General features: G+C 42.3%; 1 protein-coding gene across 11 annotated transcripts in view; it reads left to right on the top strand.

Moving 5' to 3' along the window:
- Positions 1–15,555, top strand: part of iqsec1b (IQ motif and Sec7 domain ArfGEF 1b) — a 204,830-nt gene that overhangs the window by 126,448 nt on the left and 62,827 nt on the right. Inside the window, exon 1 of one of the 11 annotated variants that reach the window (XM_051414942.1) lies at positions 3,569–4,265. The exons of 8 other annotated variants lie outside the window; for them this stretch is intronic. In XM_051414942.1, coding sequence (XP_051270902.1) covers positions 4,189–4,265 — 77 coding nt within the window. In that variant the 5' untranslated portion in view covers positions 3,569–4,188. Of the gene's footprint in view, positions 1–3,568; positions 4,266–11,222; positions 11,648–14,939; positions 15,013–15,555 lie in introns of those variants that run through there. 2 more of the 11 variants (XM_051414944.1, XM_051414947.1) reach the window with 2 other exon arrangements.

Raw genomic sequence — 15,555 nt, forward strand, 5'->3', positions numbered from 1 at the left:
TAAAAAGGAAATGACTTTTATTGCACTGTCCTTAACTGCTGCGTAAATTCAAACAATACATTTGCAACATTGCATTACAGCAATCTGTGCTGAGAACATTTTTAAAGATATACTTATTTTACTCTTAGAGTTTAGTCGTCAATTCAGCCTGTAAAAGATGTGGCTCTAGATTCACTTTTCAGTTTTACAAAAAAAAAAAAAACCCTGATGATGTCATCTGAGTTATTTTGCCTTGGGCTGGCAGACTATACGTTTTTATCAGAAAGCCTGTTACAAAATTGGGGGCATGACGTTTGAAAGACCTAGGTATTTTCCAGGCAGAATGGCTCTAACGAAAGGCACATCAAACCAGAAAATACTTCACACCCCCTGGAAAAGATTCAATACATGTAAAAACTATTTGACGTGACAAGTTACTATACATTCCTTTCATATCAAACAAGTTTTATAGACACATGACGTCTAATAATAACCAAGGCAAGACCTTGCCTAAACCTGAGCATTCGCGATACCTTAATAAATAAAGTTGATCAGGTCCTCCAGTCTTCCCCTTGTCCAACCAGACCAAACACAGTGGCCAGATATTGCTTATCCAGACATCTGTACATATTTAAATCACCAGGGTAGTGTCAGGCTAAGTGTGGTCTGTAAATGATCTGGGGTCTGTAAATGATCTGGGGTCTGTAAATGATCTGGGCTGAGGTTTAGTAGGAGAAGGCAGTCATGTTTAGCTAACTGCTGCGGCTATGTTACTGTTAGCTGTTAGCAACTGTCATGCTAGCTTTAGCTATCCAAGGGAGTGCGGCCTTGGTGCTAGGGGCATGGTGTCGTGTTGCCGTCTGATGTATGCTATAGAGTTGCAATTGGGAAATGTAGGACTCCGTGTTTTTGGGGCTTGGCCTATAGACAAAACCGGGGCTGATTTATGTGTGGCACTATTAAGCGCCACCGCCATCACTACAGACTGAATACAAAGATGTTTAAGTTAATCAGAGTTGGCAGTTGCCCCCTCCGACAGATGAAGGTGGTCTGTGTGAATGTGGAAGTCTCAAACCAGTCGTCTGAAATCAGTTATGACACAGGCTTTGGGAAAATAATAGCTCCACAGTCTGCATGTGGAAGTGCAGTGAGGAGTAGCACATTAAACTCAACAGGAATCCTCAGACTCTGTGATTTCTGTCATTCAGTCAGAAGAAATGCAGCATTTACTAAAAAACAAACAGTGCCGTAAAAGTACAATTTTAGCCAGGAAACAGTACCAAGCTCACAAGAGATATGTGTTGTGGTGGTTTACCGCCTGCCCAGTACAGATGCCCAGTGGAGGTTGCCCAGTCCAGGGGCGTAAATATAGAAAGTGATGTAGAAAGTGTAGGTAGTGTGGTTGCACTGGGGCCCGTCGGATGGCTGGGGGCCCATAGAGAGAGCAAACACTATATGTGGCTTTTGAAAAGGTATACCCACCTTTGTTATGGTAGCAATCTATAACATAAATGTATGTTTATTCTACATTACAAATAAATAAACTATAGAAAGCTAAAATTAAATGAATCATTTCTTCTTTCCTTTGCTATTTTTGTCAAAATATTGTATTGTATTGTCTATTTTGATGTTACTGTTTGATCATGTGCTAAGATAGAAGAAGAGGATATATGATGTACCGTAGCTAGTTTATGTGCAAAAATTGTCAAGACCGCTGTAGCTACCTTACACCATTGGCCCGGGCCTTTGCAGTCCCTGGTTGGTCTTTCATTGGCATGCCGCTCAGAATGAGATCGAAACATGAGAATTTAATGGAGATTCATAAAACTAAAATTGATTCCATGGGGCAGAGGCTTGTGGCTTTTACTTTCTGTTTAATTTATTAATTGTAGGAGCAGCCGATAACAGCACAGAAATATGTCTGAACCAGACTACATTTTGTAGATTAAAATCTTTCTTTAATTGCATTCGATGACAATATTTTTAACATTTTAACATATAACAGGGACTCTTTGACAGATTTCTTGGCAGAAGTGCTTAAAAAGGAAAATCCTTTACATATATTACAGTGTTATATGCAGGTTTACAGGTGGGACGCCACTGCAGTAATAAGGGTAGTTTGTCTTCCGCTTTCCTGGTTTTGTACTTGGACTCAAAGTCAGGGTATCTCTGCCTCTGCTGCTGAGTTTCATGGTTCTTTTTTAATCTATCTCTTGTAAATTCCTCAACTTTATGGAAGTGAAGTACTAAATCGCTGGAGAGCCCCTTTAACGTTCCCATCCAGCTATGGAGTCCGTAATCATTAATTGAAGAATCCCATTCTAATGTTCTGTTGACTTTTAATTACTGGAGCACGATATTGCTTTAGACTCATTAGTCTAAGCCTTCAATCAACTGGTCCAGCCATATAATAAATAGAATAAGATAGGATTTTCTGTGTGTTGGTCTGCAGCATCACTGCACAGTGTTCTGTTCAATACTGTAAACTTTCCTCTGCTGTTTTCATGACTCACAGCCTTTTACAAAATGCTGTCTGTTCTCACTTCAAAGCTGCGTGCCAGGCTGAATAATTGCCATATCGCTTCACACAGCTCCCCACCCGTGAGCTGACGGACCCAGAGCTGAAAGCTGTAGCAGCGCTTGTATCGCAGTCCAGCCTCTGTTTCAGCATCTCTGCCAGGATGCTACCGACAGCTGAATCATCGTGGCAGAGAGCAATGACACCCATCCGATTTCAACAGAGAGTGACCATGGCACTCCCGTTGTGGTGGGGTTTGTTTAGCACTGTGGCATTGGTAAAGTTAAAACTGATTCACATGTTTCAGCTGAATTTACTTTTTTCTTTGGTGCTACTCACTTTCCATATTCTTAGCATTCTCTCCTTTTGCTGTACGATCTGGCCCTGAAGTACAGTTTCTTTTCTGCTTTTCATGTAAAACCTGCAAAAGCTGCATGATATTTGTAAACTATGATTTGTTGCACTGATTTGTACGTTAGGGAACATATGTAGTCATAAAATATTGATGACCTGTGTTTCTATATTCATCATTAATTCATTCATGGATCTGTACTCGTCTGCTCCACTTAATGCAGGATTATTTTGTACCATGAGTTTCTGTTGATGTTTTTTTTCACTGAACCCAGGCACCTATAACTAAATTGTGCATTTATTAAATGGCATAAATATAAAGAGGACTTCTGAACTGACATTTTTTTTAAGTGATTGCTCTGCAGCGACATTAAGATCACAGTGCTGGTTGGTTCTCCTCACCCTGACCCTGAGCTCTCTCCTTCAGCCAATCAGCAAGAGTCACATCAAGGGTCCATCAGTGTCTTTTATTGCTGTGTTTAAGGTTTCCCTGGCAACTAGCCCAGGCTTTATGTGCACATGTTTGTGTGTGTGTGTGTGTGTGTGTGTGTGTGTGTGTGTGTGTGTGTGTGTGTGTGTGTGTGTGTGTGTGTGTGTGTGTGTGTGTGTGTGTGTGTGTGTGTGTGTGTGAGAGAGGCTGGCCTTCATGGGTGCAGGCTTTGCCCCTCTGTGCACCATGTGCTGCTGCTGATTAGCTCGTCTCTGAGCAGCCCGGGCTGGCAGGGGCTGTGCAGCATCTGATAAAGCCTAATTGATACGGCCACCGAGGGAGGCCTTTGTGTGCTTTGTTGGCCCAGCGAGGCGCAGCAGAGTCAGACCTTGTCAGTGTGGCTGCTTAGACAATAGGAGCAGCTGTAACTCAACTCTGAGGAGCAGCGATGATGGAGACAGGAACCTCCTCTGCTATTGACTGACCGGGGAAGAGTGAGCGTGGAGAGAAGGAGTAGGACAAGGAGGAGGTTTTGTGCCAGGGTTGTGTTGGGACAAAGCTTTTGCCTACCAAGTCCAGGAGAAACCACAGTATCCAGTGGCTGACATCTCTATCAAGGAGCTGATACCTTGGCTTACAGGATAGGAGTACAGGACAGGACAGGACTGCTCAGCACTAACAAAGGGGAGCAGAGGGATGCAGGTTCATCCCCCTCCATGTGGCCCAGATACACACAGAGATGCTGAGATGGGACTGTAGCATGTGGGGTGTCAGTGTTGTCACAGCCTAAACTGTGCAGGATGTGCTTTGTTCTTTTGAATGTTAGCCATTCTTTTTAAACAAGATTTTTTCCTATGGACCCCGCGCACAGTAACAGTTTTTATCTAAGCCTTTTTAACTGGCTGATGAAATGTTGAAGTTCAAGGCTTTCTGTTTGGATTACTGGCAGTTCCTCTGTCTGCAGCCTCTGCATGGTTTTTATAAAAGGTAAGGTGCTATATATATATATATATATATATATATATATATATACAAACACAGTATATATACATATATATATATATATATATATATATATATATATATATATATATATAATGTCTGTTGATTCTAAAGCTTAACATTTTTTTATATTTCCAAGCCTAGATAAAAGACACATAGCCTTGTTAAAATTCATGCCTTACTAACATGTCAGCGTTTTGTGACGGCTATCAGCCCCAGCTTTGGGTCCTCAGTGTGAACAGACTTGTTTTGCTCTCTAGTGTTGTAAAGTGTCATGTTTGTATCAGATGTGAATGATAGACAGTCGCCACGTTCCAGCCCCTGTACTTTTTATACTCCTACGCTGAAAGGGGTGGAAATGAGGCATGAGGCCCACATGTCAGCGGGGTCAACTGGTCTGAATGGAAGCGCTATTGTTGTGGTTCGTCCCCTGACAAGCTCCAGCGCAGCATTCAGTCTATTGTGTGTGTGGTCCCACTCATAGTTATTGGCTGTGCGGTGTGAGGCGACACATGCTCTGTAGTCCACTCTCCCTGTTGTTCTGTCCAGCGATGGATATCTAATCATGTGACACGTTTACATGTGTATGTTCATGTGCTAGCAAATGTGAAAAGTGATGTGTTTGTGACAGTACAATAACTACAGATTAAAGTGGCACTGCACAGATTTTACACATCATGGTCAGTTCAGTCAGTGTGGGAGTACCACTCAGCCTGTACAGACAGCTGCATAATGTTCGACAAATCTTGACAAATTCTTAACATAAAGCCGGGGGGTTAGGGTTAGGGTTAGGGTTAGGGTTAGGGCATTCCTGTTTTCCAGGCATGGTCAAACAAAAGATGCAATTTAGTTGGATAAGGAGCAGAGTAGGATTCAGCATTTTTGGATCTTGACCCCTCAAGGAATATCACAGTCTCTGCAGCTCTAATTTCAACCATTGTTTTTTTTTTACTGTCCCATGAGTCCTGGAACTTTATGGAACTGCCATTCTATATTAATGGAGGACCTTTAAGCCTGGGCTGACACATCAAATGAATTCTCTGTGTTTGCACAATGTGTAAAATGTGTCCACATTAGCCGCCTTGAACACTCTTTAAACTGTGATGTGCACAGTAACATTCTAAGGGCTGCAGTTAATGACTGTTGACTCCAGGTAGCTAGCTAGATATCTTGTTATTAACCCTACTGACAAACTGCAGTGGAGAGAAAAGTGGGCTGATTTTTCTTTGTTGTGTTAGCCAACGCTGAAGCCAGCTCGTTAGCTGCCTGGATCATGAGGCAGAAGGATGAGGGAGAAACAAATAAATTAGCAAAGCCCATTCTTTCACCATTTTTTTATACATATAAACATATCACAAGAGATAATGGGCCATATGACTAAAACGTGAAAATTATTTTTTTCATTTCACTGTATCTTTAAGCTAACAAAATACAAAACTAGGTTATTAGTTGGGATATCATACATTTCCTAGAAACACAAGTTCAGTGTGTAACATTTAGGAGGATCTATTTGCAGAAATAGAAGATTATATTTATAGGTATGTTTTCATTAGCATAAAATCACTTGAATATAAATATCATTGTGTTTTTGTTACCTTAGAATGAACCATTTTTACTTCTACAGACGCCACGGTTGCCTTCCATGAAGTGCCATATTTCTACAGCAGCCCAGAACAACAAACTAAATAATGGCTGTAGATAGGGCCGTGCAAGTTTCGCAGCCAACACAGTTTCTCACTTCACAGCCCATTCTCATTCCCAGGTCATCAAATACAGGTGCCAAGGATGTACAGTTAGTTGTGATCTGAAATTGTGAGCTGAAGCTTAAGACGTTGCTGCTCAAGAGATGTGAACCTTCAATACAGCTGCAAAATGGTCCATTACGTCAACTTAAAGCCATTTATTCAGGCTATAACAGTTTTCTAAAAAAAAAAAAAAAAAATTCAAATGAGTTTTGCAGTGTAGGACTATACAGCCAAAATAAGTGACACACTCAGCTTGAGAGCTAATTTCAGAAGGTTTTCCTGGCCTTTGTTTTGTCTCGTTTTCTGTGTGTAATGAGAAAGACACCCGTGGGGTCAGTTGAAGTGAGCAAACTCTTGCTCTGCTTCAGAGAATGGTAATCAAAATGTGATGTGGAGAGGAGCATGTCTGAGCGTAAATTGTCACACACACACCTCCAGGCCATATTTATTCATGAGTCCAACCATCCCCCCACCCTCTCTTCCATGCAGCCATGTCTCTGGGGGGTGAAAACAAAAAAAAAGCCCCCCCATGACACGGCTTAATGCTCGTGTGTTTTTCCATTTAAATACCAGTCAGTGATTGGATGGTGGAGACCCATTTCATTAGGCTTGAGGATGAGCCAAACTCTTGTGTTGTTTTGGACTGTGGAGGAACTGGAAAGTGTACATTTGCTGTGGGGCTCTGAGTTGTTTTGGGAGCCAGATGGTAATCAGCTTCAGTTCTGTGCCTGGGTCAGTATGAGGTTGTACACAAACGACAGACTTGCTCATAACAGTGTTTGGTCTCTTCAACTGGAAAATCAGCAGCAGTCCACATGCTGTATCTTGGACTTTTTTATACTTGTTTAAAGGGTACAGCTCCCTTTCCTATGTTGCTATCTGGGGATATACATGGATATGAGTATTACTCAAATATAAAGAGATAATGTAACATGACTGCACCAGATGGTTTGTTACACAGAACCATCTGGAAGGTGGAACAGGGCAGGCAGGTGATTGCGTGAACCAGCTGTCTATTAGCATATTTAACAAGCAAACTTCAACCAGTCAGATCAACGAACCATGTAACAGTCAAACTCTTCCTGAAGCCAGTCGGGAGAAGAGCCAAATCATCTTTTCCATGGAGAAAAGCCTTGAGTGCCGTTCTTTGCTCTTCTACTAGTTCTGATATAACTGATGTTAGCAGCATCTACGCTAACCTTTTTAGCAGCCGGCATTGTTGTTGTCTCACACACATTGTCACACACATACCTAGGTTTAAACCACGCCTGTAGCTCATGCTGTAGTGGCCAGTAGATTCTCATAGGACGCTGATTAGTCTAAACCGCTATGGTTGGACACAAGCGTATAGCTTGAGGCCTGGCAAGATGGATTCTTGCATAATCTTGTGATTTTGTGATCTTAGCAGTCCAGCTGTTTACCTCTGCACTGAACAGCATCCAATTTTTATGAAAGTGAAAGACACGAACTGCACTGCTGCTCTTATCTGATACACAACCTCCTTTATTTTGTTTTGATTATGTAATTCGACATAATGAGCTATTTTGGTCTGTTTTTCTTTCTAATTTTTGCTAGCCATGCTACTGTAGTGACATGTCTCGGGAGATGGTATCGACATGCACTCCAACATCTGATATATTTCCATAGTATGTAGCCATGCAGCTACTTTTGTTCATTGGAACTGCTTTCTACTAAAAAAAGAGTTCCTATGAAAATTGTGGACAGTGAGGTCTGTGTGGAGCATCCACAGTAATGAGGACTCAGTTTATGGGCAAAGATGCTGTTGAGTCGTTCAATGCAATGATATCACCACAAACAACATTGTATTGGAGACTTACTTATACTGATACCTCCAAATTCAAGCAAATGAAGCCAAATCTACAGTATCTTAATGGCTAGACACCATGCTTTGTGGGTTTTTGTAGTAACACATCTCTGTTTTCCTCTTGACTCTAGCAGATCAATGACCCCATTGGTAATTTGTCAACCCCTACCATTTGTCTGCTAATGGATTTACCTGTGTGTTCATAGCTCGGGTTGACAATAGTGGCTATTGTGTTGACGAGGCGTGAGGAGAACCCGTGATTGTGCCGTTCGCGAAGCTTGAGATGAGGCAGCCAGGTGAAAAACTCTTCGATAGAGCTCTACCCTCGCTGCTGTTGTGGGTCACTGGCCCACATCAAACTGTCCAAACACGGTAGTTCATCAGTGTTGAACACACACACCCACAAGTCCACCTCCTCAACCCTTCATCATTCACACCCACTGACTCCATTCTGCCTCACATTTCCTCCTCAGCCACTTTTCCCTAGGCAGACGCGACCTGAGCCCCTCCGTGTGTACCGCCACTAACTCTTGACAGAATAATTGCACATAAAAGTGGTTCCTTTATGCATTTCAATTCTCCCGGACAAAGATCGGGGCTTTGCCCTTTTTCCTCAAGGATTCATCTGATTATAGTGTTTTTATCTGAAGTTAACAGACTAGAGCCGTGGCCTTTTAATATTCCACACTCATTGTGGACTGGAGGGAGCTGTCTCCGCTGAGGACCAAATTCAGGACATCAAAGGATTTTCTAAAGGCATGAAGCAGGTCCCTGGTCTTTCTCAGGCTGATCCCAGTGGTTTTTACAAATGCAGATGAATATCGGATAAATCTCCAGAGGCTTTCGGGTTTCACACCAGTTTGCCCAAATAATGAGAACAACCTCATTTTGGTTTTTCATGCTCTGAGAGGGCCACTGTAGAACACATCGGATGATAAGGTCCAGTAGCAGCTTGGTGTAGTGAATTGTTCAGTGTGAAATGTTGTGTTCAAAAGACTGCAACGCCTTTAATGGAGCGCTAATTGCATTCATTTGCGGGGCAGAACGAGCGCAGGCCTGTGAATGTGTTGGCCGAGCTCTGTCATATAGTGCCAGCAGCTCGTTCACACTGAATGCTGCTGCAGGATGCTCAGCCTGCCAGCCTAGTCTGCACTACCCCAGTGGCAGATATGGTCAGTTTGATATCAGCCACTCTCTCTGTGATTTTTCTTCATGCCGTGAAATGGAAACATCAAAGTCTGAAGCCCCCTGTCAAATCGATCTGCTGTGTGAATGTGTACAAGAGTGGCGGTGCAACTCAGAGCTTGTGTCAGTCCAGAGTGATACTGACGCTCCCTTGCTGATTACTTCCTGTTAAGCATTAATTAAACCTGCCGTGTTTTATCTGCCTTCCTTACTGTATTTGGGATGTTCAGAGAAGGGACAAACTTAAGGCAAAGGAGAATTCAGTTTACCTGATTTTTCACCACATTACTGACTGCAGTCTTCCTTACTGCTAATAGCTGACCCTGCCGTGAGAGTGGGGGTCAAAGAGAGACAGACAGGCAGACGAATAGAGACTGACAGAGAGAGAAATGTTTAGCAGCTGCTCAGAGGAAGGCCACGGAGGCCGACAGGGAGTGAAAATATTTGGCTATTCTTAAACGTCTAAAATAACAAAGGCAGACTTCTCACATGGTCACCGTTGGGATTTGCGTTACTATGTGTCAGCATATCCTTTACGTGCAGCTGAAGTTTGTTTGGAACATTTGCTATGGTCCAATATTACCAATTACTTAGGACTGATTAACTGAAGCACAGTTCATGCTGGAGGCAACAGGGACATGCACACTGACCACAAAGCCAAATGCAAATATATTTCAGACATTACGTGGTAAACTAAACTAATTAACTCACTAATGAGAACCAATTGAGAACAATTGTGCACAATAACCTTAGTTTGTCCCGGGTTGAAACACTGTAAAACCTGATGAATTAGTTTAACAAAACTGAATGTAGGACTGCCTTAAACAGTTTAAATTTCTCAATGCCAACAATTATTAAATTGACAATTAAAGCATGAAAAAACATTTGATTTGGGTTCAAGTAACTAATTGATTGTTTTTTGTACTTAAAACTAGTATTTATATTACAGATTATATTACAGTATGTGAACAGAATTTATCTGAATAAAGTAACTTAAAAGCATCTTCTTTATACAAATCATCACAAAGTTGAATTTAAGTTATTACATTACCTGTCAAAACAGGTGACGTCTAATAAAAACAATTTATAATTAACTGATTATCAAAATGGTAGCCAATACATCTGGGTTTTCTCTCTAACATCAAATCTTAACACTTTGGGAGATCATTAAGAATTATTTGGATGCATTAATGATAAATAAACTGATATAAAAATTTGAAAAGTTTGAAGTTATACAGCATTATAATGCTTACACTGTCATAATGACATAAAGCCAACTTCACTGCTATGTTAACTTCTTTTATTAAGATCTGTCATAATGATTTGATTCAACACAATGCGATTCAACGCGCTTCAAAATGGTACAGATAACATTTCTCAGGCAGAGGGCGTATTTATATGTAAATAAAAGAGATTTTACTAATGCAAAGACAATGCATCCCAAGTTCATCCTGTTTAACTGTATCCCATGCAATTGCATCTTGATCTTTTATGCTAGTGCACCGATGCAAATTGGTGAGTCTAACCATCCCTAATGAAGACTACTCTACAGAATCTCACATTGACCGTCCACATCATCAAACCCTCTTTGCTTCATCACTACGCTCCTCTGCTCCTTTCACTTAGCTTGTAGCAGAGGATCCACTGCACAGCTGTAACTCTTACCCCCGCCTGTTTCACTCGCCTTTCTTTTTCCAGACACATCACATATTTCACGTCTCCCGAGTCAACTGAACTTTTACTTTGCATTCCGCTCTGCTGACTCAGTGAAATGACTTGAATCCTCTGCCTGTGATGTTTTATTCTCCTCCACTCTGTTTTGAAATGGTTGATAAGTGACGCATCAAAGACAGTCTAGTGTATCCAAAAACCTACTGTGCCCATACAGCGGCAGTGTGTTTCACACCCCCTTGGTCAGATTACCATGTATTGAAAGTTTGCGGAAAACAAAAAGACCGGAGACCTGACACTACAAAGGAGTGGTACAATGAGAACAAACAATAGTAAATCTCCTGTACACAGCCACAGACATGATTTAGGGGGCATTGCCTGGCAGCAGTGATAGGCTTCTGAGGAAGGGGCAGCAGCCGGCTGGTGGAATGCGAACATGCGCTGGCGTTACACACTGAAGCAAGGAGGGATTTTACTCCCTGTCTGGTCCACTTAGCAGCTGGCCTTACTTGGTAATGCTGGATAAGTCTCAGCTCCGCTCTCCTCAGTCAACAGCAGCTTGCTGTGTCTACGTTTACAAAGGCTGGTTAAAAGAAAGCAAAAAGGGGAAGAGAAAAGGAGCAGTGACAGAAGTAACTCAACCTCCAGGAGGGAGTGTTACTCATCTTTCCCTGGGAGCAAGAAAAGACTAGCACATGAGTTGTGGTCAAGTGAAGAGAGAGGGAAGGAGTGGCATGGGTGGATGCTGGTAGGAGGCTCCTTCTCATGCAGACAGTTTCTCGTGCACCCAGAGTGCTAGCTTTAAAACATTTGGGTCTTTTTAACCTCACTGCCTTTCTTCAGAGAACATAACCAATCCAAATTTCAAGTTCTCAGCCTGACGATGTCAGGGACATGTGGAATCTAATGTGGAAATACTGCATTTCAGTGCGGACGATAAGGTAGGGGGATCCTGTTACAGAGCTCCAAAGCATGATGGTGAACTGCTGGGAAAGCCATCAGACTTACGCTGCTCCGTGCGCTGAGGGAATACTCGCTCTGTTTTTAATATATTTGGACACCTGTACTAGATCTGGGGCTGGAACGCAGCATTACTTACATGAAGGGTTTGTGGTTTGCTGTCTGGGGTTTCTTTTAACTGACTGTTAAAAAACGTTGACTTTATAAAAGTTGTGAAAAGTTTTTGCTTGACTTTGACTTTAATGCAGATCATCATATCATGGGTCAAGATCCAACCTGGTTTCAGTCCGTTCTGATTGCAGCTGCCACTTCTGCCAATTATTTTTTGATTATTCGTTTAGTCTACAGAATGTCAGAGAATGTGAAACTTGTCAGAGCCCAAGTTGATGTCTTCAGACTGCTTTTGTTGCTTTTGTCCAACTAGCTCTTCAAAAGCCCAAATGTGTACAGTAATGTAAAATAAAAAAAGTTTCACATCATCACATTTTGGAAGCTGTATGTATGAAGCAAAGATTTGGCATTGTTGCTTGATAAACAACTTAAATGAGGGGTTTCCAATCATTAAAGACTCATTGTAATCAGTTGCATGTGTCTACTAGTTATGACCAGATTTTTCTCTTGTTTTGTTAGAATAAGTCTTAGTGTCCCGAAGAAGTAGAATAATTCCGTAATTTTAAAGAAAAAAAGCAAAGATTAGAGGGGAGTCTTAAAAAAATAGGCATAACTTTGTGAAGTATTCATACGTTTTTATCTTCTGTTAATCATCTTGCAAATTCTGAATTAAACGGTTGATTATTAAAATACTTCTATATTCCAATTCATTTTCTGCTGACCAACTATTATTAATGGACTGATTATTTAAGCAACGATTTAGATGAAAAGGTGGATTACATGGATAACCATGTAGGGAATTCTTGCAATTGTAAATGACAGGAAGATGATTTATTGTATGTTACTCACAACACTTCTCGTTTCCATGTGGTGTTCAATAACAAACTGTTCTGTGCTACAGGCCATGAGAGATGCTGTAGGGGATGGGTTAAAGCATTAATGGTTCCACACAGTGATTTCACCACAGCAAAGGCTAAAATTAGTGGCCATTGTGGCGAGAGCAGCCTGAGTCAGCAGTAGCCAATCACCATTCATAAACTCCTCTGGTCTGTAATTCCAGTCTCCGCGGGTCGGCCCGCCACAGCTCGGAGTCCATGCTTTAATACAGAAATGTTCCTCCCTCTCAGAGAGGCCCGTCATTTTATTGAATTACTGATCCCCGTCTGGTACAGTGCACACGCACTGTCTTGTGTAACTTGGCCATCAGACTTTTTCCGTCTCTGCTGATTTCTCATGAATGCCACAGTTACATGGTTTTTCCTCTTGGCTTAGGGTCCCTACTGTCTGCTCTGCTAAAAATTACCACACAGTCACTCACACATGTACACTGTACAGAGAGGGCTGAAGTTTAATGTGTGGTATTTTTTAAATAGCTAGCTTAAATTATCCATGTCCTTATTTACAGTTCATTTTCGTGTCACGATAAGCTAAAAGAGGCTAAAACGCTTCCCTGAGCTGAGGGGAACTGCAGAGTCGGCTGATAATTCTCTGTGGCCTCGTCATACAAGCAAGAGCTTTCATATTACACGCAGTCACTCAATCCACTGTTAATAAAATGATTGATTATTGCAGATGTAAAGTGTACTTTCTCATTTTAAGTCCCTAAAAACATGGCACCAATCACACTGAATTTATTTTACATTCAACCTGACATGTTAGTTGATTTCTGTTTGGGAGCAGGTATTACATTTTAAAATTCATTTATTTTGCTCTAACTTATCAGAAGTGAGTGATGTATTTGTCCCACCTGTGTAGTTTTTAGTTGACACAGTAGTTGTTCATGCGACTGAACAACTTACAACAATCTGTAAGCTACGTTGATCTTATCCACGCTTGTCGCAGTTTCTCTGTGGCTTTTTCATGGATGAAGCTCAGCAGCCAGCTAGCTATGTAGGAAGATAACATACTCATCCCTCATCCCATATACAGAGCTCTGATTGGTCAACTTTCTCCAGCAATGGGCATAATTGCAGATCTATCTGAATAGCTGAGCAGATTTGAGATGTGGGCAGTGGCTCAGAGGTCTGTGTGGGTGTGGTTTGATCAGATGTCACGTACGGTGGCGTCTCTCTGGCAACATAAGCAAACAGTCCTGCCACCAGATTCAGGTTCCAGTGAGAACAGCCAAAACGCCAATACAGAAATCTCTCAAAACAGTTTGAACTTTGGTTGAGAATGTCTCGCTCTCGTTGGACCCCGTCGCACAGGCAGCGCCAGGAAGCATGGCTACTGTTCTCTGTCTGCTTTACACACCTAAGGCCTTTCGCAGTGTTATTGTTGAGACTGACAGATTGACCCTTTGATAGCACTCCTCTCTGAGCGAGAGGAGGCGGCAGTGTCGTCTTCCTGCAGTACATTCCTGAAGACAGGAGTCATACCTCAATAACTCTGCTCTGCTCACATGCAGGTCTTGCTCTCCTCTGACCCTGCTGCTCTGTTTTTTCTCCCAACTAATGCTTGACTACATACCAATCCCATCTGTGTGTGTGTGAGAGCAGTTTTCCCCCCTGTTTACTATCTGTAGGGAATTTTTCAACCTGCTTTGCTGGAGCTGTTTTGTAATAAATTCTCTTTAAAGAGCCAGGCTTTACAGCAGACGCTGCCCTATTTGAACTGCAGACTGTACTCTTTCAAGGGCTCAGTGCACGCAGGCCCTTTTAAAAAGGTTTGCCAGTGAAACAGTAGAGGCTGGGGGAATCTGATCTGGCTATTTCTCCTCCAAGCCAAAGGAGCACAGGGTATTATTTATTCAAGTTGGGGACTCAGACTGGAGTTGAAGCTGCCAGTTCGAGGTGACCTACGTGACTGTTTGTGTGCATCCTGTCCTCCCGGCCTCCCCGAGGAGAGGAAGGACAGTATCTCTGCTGAACTCGACAACAAATTGTCTGGTGTCTGGACGACTATTCCAGCCGTGCTAGCTTCCCGGCACAAGGGATCAGAGCTGGCGGTTTGTCTGCGCACAGATGAAGCAGGACTGACCTGGCCTTCCAACAAGACTGCACTTTAAAGGTAAAGTCAGATGGGGTGGAATTAGAGGGCCTTGTGTAAACAGAACAGAGCAGTCAGTCAGCTGTTTGGCCGGGCGCTCTCTGACAGCACCTCCCTCTGTACTGTAGCCAGTAAAAAGCGGCAGCAGTCTCTCAGGACGAGCCTCCTGCTCTGCTGTAGGCAGAGAGTTTTTTTTTATAACAGAACGTGGAGGCAAGCAGCACGAGGGGAGAGTTGAAAACATATGGTGAGTGCAGGTCTGATTCTTTAGTAATCAGCTGAGCAAGTTATGCAAGGAAACGACGGATATTATTAGACTTTTACTGGCTCTGAAATCATGTGACTTTTCATACTTGCTGAGAAAACTGCATGCTGTGCTCTCTCATGCTCTCATGTGTTGGGACATCTATCAGTGAGGCTGGCATCTGCATTCAATCGATTACAAGGTCATTTTATTTCAGCTGCCATTCCTTTGCAATTTCACACTTTTAGTCCTCCATATGTAAGGAATTATTTTCATGCTGCTTGTCAGATCTGGTCTGGTTATGTAAAAGCTAATGACTGTGTGTCCCTGCGGTGACGGACACAGCAGGTCAGGCACGGGAAAAGTTCTATCTGCTCGCAAAAATTTAATCTGTGTTTTTTTTTGGAGAGTGTGAACACCAGGAGGGTACCGTAAGCTCTGCAGAAGGTAGTGCTTTCATGTTGCTTGTTGTCTCACTGAGCCAGCATTGTAATTAGCTGTTATAAATATTTCAGCGTTGCAGTGTCTTATTTCCACCTGTAACTC

Source organism: Dicentrarchus labrax, unplaced genomic scaffold, assembly GCF_905237075.1.
Source record: "Dicentrarchus labrax unplaced genomic scaffold, dlabrax2021, whole genome shotgun sequence".
NCBI lineage: Eukaryota > Metazoa > Chordata > Actinopteri > Moronidae > Dicentrarchus > Dicentrarchus labrax.